This window comes from Aythya ferina (assembly GCF_964211825.1).
Source record: "Aythya ferina genome assembly, chromosome: 6".
Lineage (NCBI taxonomy): Eukaryota > Metazoa > Chordata > Aves > Anseriformes > Anatidae > Aythya > Aythya ferina.
The window spans coordinates 12,961,013-12,976,226 of record NC_140303.1 but is presented as its reverse complement, the minus strand read 5'-3'; the positions used below and the strand labels follow the sequence as shown (position 1 = coordinate 12,976,226).

General features: G+C 45.7%; 1 protein-coding gene across 12 annotated transcripts in view; it reads left to right on the top strand.

The window, feature by feature from the left end:
* Positions 1 to 12,599, top strand: part of HDAC4 (histone deacetylase 4) — a 233,623-nt gene extending 221,024 nt beyond the window's left edge. For all 12 annotated transcript variants that reach the window (XM_084522961.1, XM_084522963.1, XM_084522964.1 and 9 more), the window contains 3 exons: positions 4,965 to 5,049; positions 7,078 to 7,219; positions 7,522 to 12,599. In XM_084522961.1, the coding sequence (XP_084379087.1) occupies positions 4,965 to 5,049; positions 7,078 to 7,219; positions 7,522 to 7,561 (267 nt within the window). In that variant the 3' untranslated portion in view covers positions 7,562 to 12,599. The remainder of the gene's footprint in view (positions 1 to 4,964; positions 5,050 to 7,077; positions 7,220 to 7,521) is intronic.
* The last annotated feature ends 2,615 nt before the right edge of the window (positions 12,600 to 15,214 follow it).

Sequence of the window (15,214 nt, the reverse complement as noted above, 5' to 3'; positions counted from 1 at the left end):
TCCACATGGAGGACAACCACAGTCATCCAAATGGCTGAGTCTTGGGCTGACACAGTAGACTGCAAAAAAAAAAAAAAAAAAGCCTTGCATTAATTTTCCGCCTAGGAAAATTGCACCTCGCTCAGAGAAGCATGTGTTCTCCCAGCTGGAGCCATGAACATGGTCCCTGTTATCTGCTGCAGTTGTAGCAGGGACTCTGGAGCTGTTCAAAGCAGTTGCTGAGGATTGATGACGCACATCAAAACAGCAGCACAGAGCGATTCCTCAGGCTACATATAGCTAAGAAATGCAGCCTTGCAGGAGAGAATCCATACAGATTTGAAGTTGGAGGTGGCTGAGAAACCCAGGGCTTGGCTAGTGTGTTTGCATTTTTTAGGCTGCCTTTTTAATTAAGAGATTGCCCTCAGCACCCTGTGCAAATGAGCAAGTCTCAAAAAGCTGTGATGAGTGCAACAGGACATGAAGAGTCTGCTGCGGTGACTTCAAATACAATAGACCTCTGAAGGCAGCAGTCTCGGCGACAAGGCAAGAAATCTTCCTGCCTGTCATTGGAAAATGGAGGTTCCTCCTAAAGCTTTTACCTGCTGTGGAGAACACAAGCAGGCTCTATCATCTCCACCCTTTGCTGAAGATGCCCTAGTGCAGGAACTGATGGAAGCCTCGTGGTCACCATCTGAAGGTGCAGCACCACAGAGGAGAAGCCAAGCAGTATTTCAGCTCTTCTAAGTCTGCCTCCAGGAGGAGCTGAATTCTGGGGCTGCTGGTGAGCCCTCAGCAGGCTTGCAGTGACTCGGTGACCATCAGCCTTTCTCGGGTCTGGGAGGTTGGATCTGCGTGGAGGCGCAGATCTCCTGTTTGCTGACTCTTCTTTGAAGAAGTGCTTTGTGTCGCAATATCCACGCTCTTTGTGAAGGGACAACAGCGCCCGGGGAAGCCTCAGTAACCAGACCAATAGATCAAAACATCAAAAAATATCAAAAAATAGATAAAACAGCTGGGTTTCATAGAAAGCATCTGCTTCAGTCATCCAGCATCCCATCTCCAAGCATCCAGAGAGCATCCATTCCTTGTGCTTGGCCAGACAGTTCTGATAGGGCTCTCAGCGTGATCCAGCTCATCAGGCTGTGCTCAGCCCTCGGGACAGCCGAAAACTCAGGAGCCAGCTGCTACATCAGCATAAAGGAACAGGGCTTACATTACACCTATTTCTCGTAAGGTGATGGTGATGGCACTGTTGTCCATACAGGCAATCCCTTCAGCTCCATCCAAGTTTGGATGCAGCCAGCTCTAGTGGCAGGATGCACTTTGAAGGAGAGACTGAGGAAATAACATGTGAAAGATGTCATTCCTCTCACTTAATGTACTGCTACGATGCAGGCGGGTGACCACAATGTGGTGTGAGGATCTGTGTGCAATAAATAAGCACTTGCTCCAAGCCATGAATGTGTTTGGAAGGGTGTAGCTTCGGGGAGATCTTAGCACTCACGAGAGCTTGGATGTTGTCAACTGGCTGAGTGTTTTCATTTAGCAGAGTGAACATTGATCCTTAAAGGTAAAAAATCCTTGTGTTTTTTTTTTTTTTAATCACCAAATCAGGACAGCTATGAGGCGCTTTTAAATATTTAAAGATGGACCTGTGCTCACTTTTCCTAGGTGGGCCATAAGACTGCACAGATATCACGATAATGTTCGCTTACCCACACATCAAAAAGCAGGAAATACTAGTTTTATCAAGGTCTTTTATAAAATCTTTTTAATGCAAGGAAGTTGGAGGGAACTGCTGTTGCTTTGTCCCGCGGCCCTTTGATGAAGTTTGATATACAGCGTGTTAGACAATTTTGCATGCACGCACATGGACAGCCAGCTGCGGCCGGCGACGGGCTGCGGGGAGGTTTGCTCACTGAAGAGAGGTGGCTGCGTTACACGGGGAAGTGGTAGGAAATGAGGGGAGCAGTGCCAGTCCCCAAAGCGTCTGCGTTCACCGGCAGAGATCAAACCTCCCGCTCTGGAAAAGCGTTATGCAAAGGCAAGAGCCGCCTTGTTCCCAACTGTCCAGGAAATTAAAACAGAGCTTTAGCTTTGCAGCAGATTATTTTAATGTGAAATGAGTTAGTGCTGTGCGAGGTGGCTTGAAAAATGTATGTACGTTGCTTTACTTACAAATTTAGTTGTTCAAAACTAGCACGACTGCAGCTGAAAAAATTAAAGGCAGGCATCATGCGGGAGGAGCTGTTAATGCTGACGATGCCCGTGCTGCTCTGTCTGTTCCTGGGGAGCAGTGCTGCTATTTAAACACCAGAGCATCGGTGGCCTGGGCAGGCTGGACGCGGTGCCAGCGCCGTGCCCAGAGCAGGGTGTGCAGCTCCTGTGCCTCGGGAGCACTGCCAGTCCCTGCTACAAACACTGTCTTGTTTTTCTTGCACGAGTAGCAGAGGTGTGTCCGGCGTGACTCTGGACATCCTGAACGAACGTGAAGGTGATAATAAGCAGTTGCTTAAAACCTTTGCCTAATGCCCAGCGGAATTTCCTTCCTTTTCCAAGAGAGTGATGGGTGAGGCGGTTGTCTGTGAGCGTTCTTCAGGAGAAGTTGTGCATGATAGAAATGATTCATCTGTGAAATAGCACATGGCTAAGCTGCCTGATGCTGTGTGCTTTATGTCAGTATCAACTGAAAGGCATTAGAAAGCTCTGACTTAAAGATTTGTCCAGGAATAGCTTCTGCCTTCACTTAATGTCATACAGAAGCTAGTCTCGGCCAGAATTATTTTTAGAGTAGAGAATTTATTTAAAAAAAAAAAAAAGTGCAATCTGTAATTATTAAATCTGGAATGGAGCAATTTCTAGTCCTGATGGAGTACCTATCAAATGGCTGCCATGTGGTCGTGAGAGCAAATCTCTTGGCTGGAGCTTCTCTTGGCTTTGAGCAGGAGTTGCAGTTAAACTCTGCCATAGTTTCATTAACTATTAAACTGTGGCTGCTTCTTTGCTGAGGAGTATCCCTGGATGGGCATTGACAAGTATTTTTGGCCACGGTCAACACCTGTGAACATTTCTTGCTTTGGATACCCAACCTAGGAGACCTGTGAGGAGACCTGTGATTAATTCACGTTCTTTGTGGAGAACCAGAGGGAAAAAAGGAAAGGGGAAAAAAGGAAAAAGAAAAAAAAAGCTTGGAGAGAAGCAGCTCTGCTGAAAGTTATTTCTTGAGTGTTGAGTTGGTTGTAAGACGTCTTGAGCTCATGTGAGTTGAATCCAAGCCATTGGCCATGTCTGGGAGCCAAGTAGAGCTGCTCTGCGGAGACATCCTCACCTACTAAGCAGATGCCTCTGCTGCTCCAGAGGAAATCGGTAGTCTCCAGAACGTCACCCAGTCTCCTTCCCTTGGAAGATCTTTTCATAATTTTGATCATTTTTATTCTATTTTTATATATATATATAAGTTGGTAGATCTGCTCTGGAGATCTGCCTTTTCTCCCAGGCAGATCTCCCAGGCTCCTGCCTGCTGTTGGAGTTGTGTCTGCACAGCGTTAAAAGGCTTCTGCTGATCCCAAAGCATGTCAGGAGCCACGTGGATGTATCTCTTCTCTGTGGTCTTCTCTTGCTCCTTGGGGAAAAAAAAATCTAGTAATAACTATGTTGATTGAGGTATTTTTTGAGCCCAAGTTTCTTGCCGAATGAGAATCGAAGTGGGCAGTGTACTTTCAACATGAGGTTTAATAACTTCATAAAGGGCAGAGGAGGATGCAGATGTCAGCATGTTGGTCTTGTTTGCATGGTCAGTCAGCCACAGCAGGTCCATGCCAATGCACAGGCAAGCTGAAACCTCCTGAAGTGGTCTGAAACCTCCTGAAATGGTGACTCTCTTCAGTGGCAGGAATGCTACATCTGAGAACGAGCAGTACGTGTGTGCAACTGTTTTGAACACTAGTTCGGTTTGCCAGCAAAACCGAAAATCTGGGATGTGTGGCAGAGCAAACCAAAAAACATCGTAGGCAGACACAACACACGCCATCTGCATGTACAGCATAAGGGATCCAAGCCCAGAAAGATACCTGCGTGTTGTGTGCGTGTGCACATTTCTGGGAGGCTTTCTGCACCATCTTTCAATCAAAAGCCTCAATACCAGCAGCATTTACCTACTGTCACTGTTTTTGTATGGAGAGCAGAAGAAAGAAGCCAGCATCAAAAAAAGACTAAATTTTATTGCCCAACTACCATCCTTACTGCCATCTTCAAGGTACATTTTTATAAAGATGAATGTAAGGATCTGATGTTGCTCTGCCCAGGAGAAAGTAGCCCAGCAGCTACCAAGACACATCACCAGTGACTCTGAAGTTACAGCCGTGCCGAGTGTTACTTTAAAGCAAGGTTTTTCTGTTTCTCTGTACCAAAATTAGGCTATTTACTCATAGGATACAGATTTTTTTCAGTTAAGAGTCAATAATGGATTAGGTATTAAGAAGAATTTGAGAGTTACCCCTTTTATTTCTCCAGAGGAAAGAAAGAAGCGTGGTTGTTGCCATATTTTTAAGTCCCGTTTATTTTCATGTCATTGTCTTAATAGTGAAAGCTTTGCAACGAGGTAGATCAGAGCAATGGTTTTTAACAGACGAGTTGTGAAAACAGCCAGCAGCATCACTTGCCTTGTTTTTCTGGTCTCTGCAGACAGATGCAGACATCTCTGGCTGCAGCAGGCTCGCTCCAAAGAGCCCCAGCTGCTGGGCTCGGCGGAGCTGCGGCGCTCCGTGTGCGTGGAGGAGTGTTGGGCTGGGGGAGGCTGCATGTTGTATCACAAGAGCACTTAGGAAGCCTGTATGTTTGGGATATTTAACTAAGGGCAGATAATAGGGATCAGGGGAACGGGGTGGAGGCTTGAAGCCGCAGAGCTATTTGCTAAATCACGCTTAATGCCTGGTCTCTAGCTTGTGATAACATTTCTTCGTTCTTCCTCTCTCTCCCTGCAGCTTGACCCTCTTCCAGAAAAGGTTTTCCAGCAGAGAGCAAATGCTAACGCAGTGCACTCAATGGAGAAAGTAATCGAGATACACAGTGAGTATAGCCCCCTTCACCCAGCTGATTCCCTGGTGGGTTGCCCTGAGGACACCCCTTCCAGTTCTTCATCATCCTGGCAGCTCCATCTTCAGCGTCAGGCCGCTGCCTGCCCTTATCCAAGTTTGTGGGTGGTCACTGCACAGTGAGCTGGATTTAGGCAGCTGCAATCTGGTCTTACTGTACGTGCAGTAGAGATGCACGGGGAACAGCAGATTCAGGGAGATGCTTTGGCTCTTGAGAGAGGACTGTATCGGTGCTCCTGCCTTCACAGCCTGCTGTTCTGCTGGTACGGGTTGGAGCTGTGAAGCGCAGAAGTTTGTGTCAGTGAAGGTGAAGCAAGCTGGGAGCCATCCCAGTCCTTCTGCAAGCTGTTCTGATCTCACTGGGGAAATCAGTATTAAAACTAGTGCAGTAAGACCTTTAAAATCTCTGTAGAGGACAGGCTGTCCTGCACTTTGGCATGTGTGTTTATCTCTTCAAAGGCAATTCGAGTATCTCTGACTAATGAGAGTCTCGTTGTGCGTTGTTGCATCCATTAATTCAGAATGGATATAGGGATAAAGTTAAGAATGCTGCATTAAGCTGCTAATCTTGTGGGTTTATTTAGGTGGGGAGGTTACAGTCATTGTGGTTGAAGGTTTCCTGGGGACATTCTTGGGGAGTGAAAAGAGCCTGAATAACATGGGAATCTCGCTGTGCTAGGTCTTGACATCTTCCTGCTTCAAACATTTGCGGTGCAGAACTGGAAGGGGGGTTGGTCTTCATTTTTTAAGGAGAAAGTAGAGCTTAAAAGAGGCCAGAGCATTTCTCCCACTCAAAAGTGCCCAGTAACTTCAGGAATCAGAATTCCATTTCCAGCAGCCACTCTGCAGACTGCTTAGAGCAGCAATGTGACACTTCAGCAGCACCTTGAGGCAGACAGTGATTAAAACTGAGCACAGCAATTTAGAAAAGGGGCTTTGAGTAAGACCCTCGGGTAGGCACGGAAGAACTGAAGAGGTTTGAAAAGAAGTCCCTCCTCCCCATCCACTGGCCTCACTCTACAGGTTCCTGCTTTCAGGCTTTGCTGTGACTTCTTGGGTACCAGCAAATTCTGCATGTTCTGCCTGGGAGCCAAGAGGACACTTTTTATTCTGATGCCCTGAAGCATCCTCTATGCTCTTTTCACTGAAAAAGGATGTTCATCATAACAAACTGCAGCTATACAGAAATAATGCAACTTGAGCTTCTTTATTCCTAAGTGATTTGCCCAAAAAAGCATAGCAGGAACCTGACAGTTAGGAGCTAAATTCAGTCCAAATCCAGGCTGCATCCTTCCCTCTCGTATATTTTATCTCTGGTCAAAAATTTCTAAGGATTTTGAAGTGAAAAGCAAACGTCATTATTCTTTGAGCACCTAAGTGCCCCCTATTGTCAAGGCAGAGGGGTGCTGTACACCTCTGTGCAGCTATGATCCTCACACCTCCAGCACTCCTTCTGTGTTTGTCCTTTCAAAAATCCAGTTTCAGCCTCCCACCTTTCTTCCCTAGCCAAAGGAGAAAAGCATCTTTCATTGCAAGACAGTGATTCAGCCCTGATTTGATATCTTAGGTGTCCTTATGGGGTGCATGTTTCTAAATCTTCCTAATACGTTTTGGATTAAAATTTTGCTTTCTTGTGCCTGCACCCCTACAAAATATCTCCCAGCCTTGGAGAGCTGTTACATTCTCATGCACCCAGTTTGATGCCAGCTGTGGAAATCTGTTATTTCAGCCTCCTCCATTTTTAGTACTTCTGTATGGACAAGGGTTTTTATGCCTTATATCCGAGAAATAAGCGAAATAGAAGGTTGTTCCACTGCACTGTTTTCTGGTAAAGAAAGGTGCTGCTGTTTGCATGCTCACTCAAACAACCAAGCTGGAAGTGCCAGTGAGTGCAGGATGAGTCTTCCCCAGTCATCTTCTGGGCCTGGAGGAGTGGGAACACGGTGCTCGACCCGTTACGGTGCAGGTGCCCTGACTGCTCCTTTTCTCACCTCTGCCACAGGCAAGTATTGGCATTCACTCCAGCGTTATGCCTCCACGGTGGGCTACTCCCTGGTGGAGGCACAGAAGTGTGAGAACGAGGAGGCAGAGACGGTGACGGCCATGGCATCTCTGTCAGTAGGCGTGAAGCCAGCTGAGAAGCGGTGAGTTGCTTTCCTTCTCTTTCATCACCACAGCTCAGGGGGAGCCCTGGTGGGCACCACTGCATGTGCTTTCACCCGTCTCCTGCCCTTCAGGGGCTCTCTAAAGACCTGAACTGCAAAAGAACAGCACTGGCGTGAACCCTGTGTGGTGCTTTAGTACGGTGCACGCAGTGCCTGACATCTTCCCCCTGGTGGGCACATAAGGTGTGAGACGTAGCACCACAAGTTGTCCAGCTCTGTCACGCTCAACCATCTTTTCTCTCTCCCCACTTTCCTCCCTGCCTGCCTGCGAAATCGCTCAGACCTGATGATGAACCCATGGAAGAGGAACCTCCCCTGTAGCATTCATCTTTGAGCTGGAGTTCTCCTGTTTGTTCGTCTTCGTCTTGAAGCTCTGCCAAGAAGCTTTCTCTTGTTACTCCTGCGTCCTGTCATGGTTTTTTCCAGAATACAGAAGGACAACCAGGTGTAAAACAAAGCAACCGAAAAATCTCTCCATATCTATACGCGTCTACAGTATATATTTGCTGAAAATGAAAAATGCTGGTGAAGAGCAGCAAAGGACTGACACGCTGGGCACTCTTCCTCTGGTCCTCACTGGGAGCGGAAAGGGGAACGACGCCCGTGAAGTCTTTGGCAGAGTTGCCAAAAAGTGAAAAAATCAAAGATTCAACAACACATATGAAAATAAAACAAAGAGACCTTAATGTAAAACTGGTGCTTACAATTTGATTACCCACAATTCAGCAATCTCCGCTTGAACCACTCAACCCATCTTGTAGTTTCATTTCTTGGATTTTTTAAATGGCTCTTGCCTGCCTGTGAGTCAACGACATTCTTGTCAAAACCAGAACAATGTGAGATGGTGTATTTTTAATGGGGAGGGATAGGGAAAGAGGACTAGTCTTACATCTAAAGGAAAGGGAAAGAGAGGGGGGAAACACAAAAGAGGAAACGGTAGCCCAGATGGAGTCGGCTTTATTGTCTCCAAAGCCATCTGAAGATGAGTTTGTGCCTTTTTTTTTAATTGATGGATTTGGTGCAGCTGGATTTTTGAAGTTTGAGGAACAATGCCTTAAGTAAAAAACAAAAAAAAAAAAAACACACAAAAAAATAAAATAAAAAAACACAGCAGTTCGTGAATATTTTTCCTCTGGTTGGGAAAGCCAAGAACTGCCATCAGGAAGGAAGACTTTTTGGCTTGTGCTGGCATGATGGTGGGAAGCAGGCATCAGCTGAACAGAGCGTCTCCAAAAACTGTCTACAAGTTTGGATTTGTTTTGTTTTCTTTCATTGCTGTTTCAGAAAAAAAAAAAAAAAATTAAGGTAGTTGCCAAGAAAGTGGCAAATACTGTTGGGTCTTTGAAATTCAACCATTTTTAAAATCAAATTTTCAAATGTTTTCTCTCTTCTACATTATCTAGTAATTGAACTTATCAATTTGGTTGTTGAAGCATGTATTAGACACAAATGCAGGTTTAAGACTGGAATGCTTTTTATTAAAAGCAACTAGCATGAGATATTGCTTAAATTGTTAGGTATAAATATATATATGTGTATAATGTATATTCCAAATGTATTCCAAGCTTAGAAACCGGATTCCTATGAATTATTGATAAAATATTTATAATGCATTTATAGAAAAATATATGTAATAAATGCATACTATAACAGTAGCCATTGAAAGCTCCCTAGGGACAGATTTGTGAATTGGAACGTAAAGGTGCTTTTGGAAAAGGATCCAGGTTGAAACTTGAGGACTTTCAGACGACAGGTTGGAAAGTTTTCAGATCGCCAACACGTTAGCCACTGGGCAACTACCCTAAACATTTGTATTTTAATTTAAGGTTTTTAGTTGTGATCCTTTTCTAACAAAAATGAGTTTTTTATAGCAAAGACTATGAATTTGCTGTTAATTTTTATATCGATATTTCACAAAACCCTAAAGAAGCCTTGTTTGTGTGAATCTGACATTTATTTTCTATTTGGCAGGTTTTGTTTCTGAATGGCAATAGCGTCTAAACCTTTTTCCTCCCATTTTTCTTGCTTGTACATTATTTTCCTTTTTCTTTTTTCCTTCCCCCTCTCCCCCCTCATCCCTTTCAGTCTTTTGTACAGTGAGCAGCTTTCTGCAGGCGTAAGGAATTGTTGCAGATTGTCAGAGTTTATTTTTGGAAAGCGTGCGTTTACCGAGGAGGAGGGAATGCAATGGGCTCTTTTGTATAATGATACCACCGACTGTATATTTCCTCAGTTCTGTTATAGTAGCTATGTAAAGAAAATAAGGAGTTTTCTTACCTTAAACATAGTAGTATTACAATGGGTGATGTATTTATCCTCCATGTGGATTGTAGTGAGGATTACACGCGGCTTTAGTAGCTACCATATGGAAGGCTTGTCAGACACTCGTGTGACAACTGGCATTTTCTCTCTCACGCACACGGACACACGGACACGCAGACACACAGACACGCACGCACGCGCACACACACACACACACCACGTACTTTCTCTCTCCTCCTCTTTCCGAATCACCGTTGCCGGTAAAGTCGCAACTTTAGCTGCCTGAAGGACTTTTTCCTAAGTTATTTCTCCGAGGAGGTCATTGCGGTGCGCGAGCTGAACCTTCAGCCTTGGCTGGATTTCCCTGTCGCCTCTGGAAAATGGCCCCTAGGAGAAGCAGCTAATCCCTGGCTCGAAGAGTTGAACAGCTTAGAGGAGACCAGATTGACACGTGTACCTTCTTACAGCAGTGTAGGATAGCACAGATCCCTCGTCTGAACAACCAAGGGTATATTTTTATTTTATTCTGTTATTATGACAACTGACGGGGTCATTTCTAGTAACTTATTTTCCAGTTCTTGAAGGGGCTGTTTTCATTCCATTCAGGACTCACTTGTGGAAGGAATTTGAAGCATACCATACGTGTGAGCAAATGCAAGAGGCTTTTGTTTTGTTTCTCAGTTTATAATGCAATTGAAAAACCAGACACTACTGTATTTGAGTTTTGCAGACCCAAGTACATTTTAAACTCACGAATAGCTTCGGTCACTAGGACCATCCTCAGCGTATTCTGAAAATAACCTTCCCGTGTCAAAGCACGGCGTACCTGCAGATGTTGTTTTTTCAAATGACCACTTTGCTGCTGTGATCTAAAATTAATCTGGCTGCGGAATCTGGTGACGTACTTTAAATTTTCCTTTAGCCGTTTATAAGCTGTGGGCAGTGACCACGTTTACATGATCATTTCTGTTGTCGGGTCTTCCTGGCGGTTTCGTATTTTCGCTCTCGGTTGTGGCAAACCTTCTCGTGTTCCCGAGAGCCGCCGGCCGCGCCGAGCTGGTTTCTCTTTCAGCCAGAGACACTCAAGAGCGCGCCGCCTCGCTGCTTTCAGGATGCCGTGTTCGTTTCTTTACATCGTTTTCACCGAGCTTTTGCCAGGGACGGGAAGACTTCCCAAGACCTTTACAGCTCGTCTCCTCCCGAGTCCAGACCGCGGGGATTTCTTTCCTTGCTGTGCCCTCGCCCCAGGCCTGGATCCTCCCGGTGGCCACAACGGGCGCAGGGCAAGAGGAGCCCTCACTTTTTGAGGCTCTTTTCACCTTTTTGAGCCGTTAGCTTCCTCGTTTCAGGTGCCGCCGCCCCGCGCCGGCTAGGCTGGGCCGCTGGGCCGCCATCATGGCCTCCATCTTGGAGGCGCGGAGCGCGGCCTGGTCATGGCCGCGCCACCGGGGAGCGGGCCCGGTTTGCAGTACACAAGTAACCGTTTGGTTTTCCTTTGGGTTTTCCTTCTTTTTTCTTTTTTTCTTTTCTTTTTTTTTACTTTCGATACAGAACATTCCTTTTTTATTAGTCGCAGTCATGTATTCATTCCATTCTTCCTTTTGTAAACTTTTTGGGCCCACGTCTTTTATGGGCATTGATATATATAAATATATATATAAATATATATGAATATATTTTTTTAAGTTTCCTACACCTTGAGGTTGCATGGTCTGTAAGGTTGGCATGTCTTTATATTGTATACAGATTTTGCACGCCAAACTTGGCAGCTTTGAAAATGAAAAAAAAAAAAATTGTGTTTTTTTTTTCCTTTTTTTCCTTTTTTTTTTTTTTTTTCCTCTCGTGGCATTTGCGGAGACTAAAGTTGGGACGTTTTTGTCACACACGCACGCACCCACACACGCACCCACACAGATACACACCAAGGAAGGAGAGTGGGAACATTTTTTTGCGTCTTACTGAACTTAAGAAATTGTGCTTTTTATTGTTAAAAAGAAAAAAAAAAAAAAAAGAGTAAATAAAAAGGACTACTTAAACATTTCTCATTTTAAGAAAAAGAAAAAAAAAGACGTTTATCTAGCACTTGTGACTTACCAATAATAGAGTTTATTGTATTTATGTGGAAACAGTGTTTTTAGGGAAACTACGCAGAACACACAAAGTTAACTGCCTGTGTCATTTTTTTTTTTTAATTTGGTTGGGTATTTTATTTTAATTTCTTGGCTGGGTGGGGAGGTTGGATGCAACCCTTTGTCAACACATGTAGTCATTAATTCTAAGATGATGAATGACGAGGACTTTAAAGAGTTAACTCTTCAGCACAGCTGTGTTAACTTTTTTAAAATTACTTTTACATGATGTATTGCTAGGTTTCACTTTAAACAGTCGTGTACTGTGCAACACTGTGGTTTAAAACAAGACTTTACATCAAAAGGAAAACATGTTTCTTCATTGTCATGAAGTTGGGCTCGTTCTCAGCTCATCTTCTCTTTGTCTTTGATATTGATGAAAAAGTATCCTATTGAAAGAAAATAAATTAACACTTTTCTGTGCTCCATAGTGGAGGCGCTATTTTCCAATTTATGAGGATGACAAACTTATATATATAATATATATATAAAAGTGGGGGGAGGGGTTGAAACATTATTCACCCAAGAGCTTATTACAGATATGTAGTATCAAAAAGTTGTAACTATATTATATTCTACTTTATACCTATACATGCTCAGTATGACGTCACCATTGGTAGCAGCTACCGGTTTACGCTGTAATTTAGACACAATTTCACTCTTATTGTATGGACCCTACTTTAAGTGATGGTAGCATTCTTTGTGCTAAATTTTCTGATGGTCCTTTGTTTTACTTGGTGGAGTTGGAATATTTTTCTCATTCTTGTTTTTGTTTGTTTTTTGTTTCCGTTTTTTTCTCTTTTTTTCTCTCTCTCTCTTTTTTTTTTTTTTTTTTACTGGCCAATGGTGTCTTTCTCTGACAGTACCGACTTCAATTTCAACTTTATTAGGAGTCCAGTATTTTGTACCACATTATGACAACTTGTTATTCTTGTGGTGTAAATAAAAAGAAAAAGTTAATTATAGTACCACCTGTGTTTCTGTTGCTGATCTTCTTGTCGTCTGGTGCCTTCGGTCTGATGTGATATTTCATCTGCAACATCCATGTGTGTGTCGTGATCTCCGTGGAAGGAAAATTGTTAGAGCTCCTGCCCAATCTCCCTCTGCAGGGTGAGGGCAGTGGGGCTGGAAGCCCACCTTCCCACCTCCCCAGGCACGTGCCGTTTTCCCAGTGGCTGCAAGTGAAGCCACAAACATCCAGGATGGTCTCATCCTTTGGGACAGAGGAGGTGGTGAGGCATAGCTGGCTTTTGGGAGCACTGCTGGCTCCACTCACACAAGGATCCTGGCTTGAAGGACCTGGATTCATCCCTGGGTTTGCCCAGGATCAGGACTGAGGGGCTCCCTAAGGTTCTCAGTGTTCCTCTCAAGTTCAGACGAGTTAAGCAGTTTCACCCTTTTTCTTTTATGGGCTCATTCAGACTTGGTTGTCTTCTATTTAGCCTCCATATCATCCTTGTGTCGAGCTCTCTGAATCACCTAAAGTCAAGTTTCCCCATGCATGTCAAATGAAGCATCCTCTGATTTCAAGGCAACCAGCTACACTTCGGATCTGTTATCCTGTGCTTTCATTGCCTCCTTCCTGGATGAAGACAAGTCCTGGGGCACCTGTTTAAGCTAAGGCTTGTGTTAGCTCTGCAGGAAGATTTGGCCATCATACGGGAACTGCTGCAGAGCACAAAAGAGCACAGGCCTGATGCCATCTGCCCTTCAGAGCAGTGTCCCAGCCTGTGAGCAGTTCATGAGGCAGTATACAGGGAAGGGTCAAAACCTAGGGACCAACTCCTGGCTTCAGAGTCCTGGCAGCAGTGGTGGCACCACCCTATCTGCAGGCAGGGACCACGAGGGGCTGGCAGTGGGCTGCAATAACCCCACGTGCCAGTGCTGAGCATTGGGAAGGGTCATGCAGGAGCCGGGGGAGTCCATCAGCTCTGCTGAAACCCCACCACCAAGCAACCCAGCCCAGCTCCTTCGGCCCAGAGGAAAGGGGCTGCTTTTGTGGCAGGGCGGGGTGTCTCGCACACCATTTCAGTTTCCATGCAGTGCGTTTGTCAGAGGTTGTTAATCCTTTAAGAAGCCCCAGATCTCACTCTGCGAAGCCAAATGTGCGCTTCGGGCTCTGATAAACACTCATTGCTGAGCGGTGGTTTGGAGACCCTGCAAATCAGGGGGATGGAGGGAGGCTGTTTAAACATGCTGCGTGTTTTGGAGGGTAGCCTGTAACAGCGCTTCCTTTGGCATCCCTAGGACCAACAGGATCTGATTATCTGCATCTGCAGAAGTGCTTTTTGCTTATCCAAATCCCCCCGGTTAAAACCTGCCGGTCCAGCCCCAGGCATGCAGCTTGCTGGGGAGCAGGACCTGGCCCGTGAGTGTTGATGTGTCAGGCCTGCGAATGCATCTGTGATCCAGAGCTGCCTAATCTCGCCTGAAACGCTCCGGGCGCGCTGCTCGGCGCGAACACGTGGATGTAAACCCGACACGATGCAGCGGGGAGGGCTCAGCGCAGCCGTGTGGCATCCGCGCTGGGGTCTCTGCGGGAAATAATAATGCACTTCAATAACTGCTGCCTTAGCAATGGAAATTTTTATAGCCAGAAATCTGTTAATCCTAAAGAAAATAATGGTGTGCTGAAACGAGCGTGCCCCGGCCCCTTCGTGGTGGTTCCCAGGGCACCTGCGAGCAGCGGCACTGGGGGCTGCACAGCGGCACTGGGCTGGGGCTCCATGTCCTTTCCCCTTCCCCTTCTGTGCTTAGGTGGCATTTTTCTTGACTTTTCTCCTTCTTAAAGGAGGAAGAGGCTGTTCCTCACTCTGGGCAATGAGTCAAGACTTTGTGCTTTAAACAAAGGTCCCCGTAGGAACAGGAGTGCTGCAGGGGAAAGAACAGGGTCCAATATTAAACGCACAGCCTGAGCACACGGGGGGCAAGAGTTCAGCCTGTGCCAGCAATACGTCCTGGTTTTACGACGGGATTTGGCTCTGCGCTGCGTGGAAACTTTCTCCTGGGGCTGGTGCATGTTTGATCCTCTTACGGGCTGCTCTAAAGCCCGTTCGGGGGGTTGGGAATGCGTTTGTTCCCCCTGCCTGGATGGGACACGCAAGATGTAAGTGTAATCCACAAAGCTGCCCTGGGCAGTAACACCGCACATTTTCCAATGGGATGGGCTGATGGCTGCAGGTGCCCCACTCAGAGCCCTGTGGGTGTTGGATCACATCGCGGTGCCCAGCATGGCACGTGGAAAGTTGTATTAAGCACAAATGAGCAAGCTCGGGGGAATACAGCAATTTCAGAGCTGACTGATCTAAAGTAGACAAGAAGATTGATCTGAGGTGCCCCAGTTGTGCTTGGAAGCCTCCTGAGATCGGACTGCTTGCCTCCATCGGCTTCGAGGTCCTCTTGTCTCCTCAGCAAATGTGCAGGATGGCCATTGCTCTGAGCTGCTCAGGGACCAGCAAAAGCTGGCAAATCTCTGGCAATGCAAGAAAGCCAGGCCCTCAGCAGGGCCGTGCAATGCTGCTTGGTCCCAGGATAACACAGAATATATTTTAATAATTGTGAAAGAAAAAAAAGAAACCTTCTT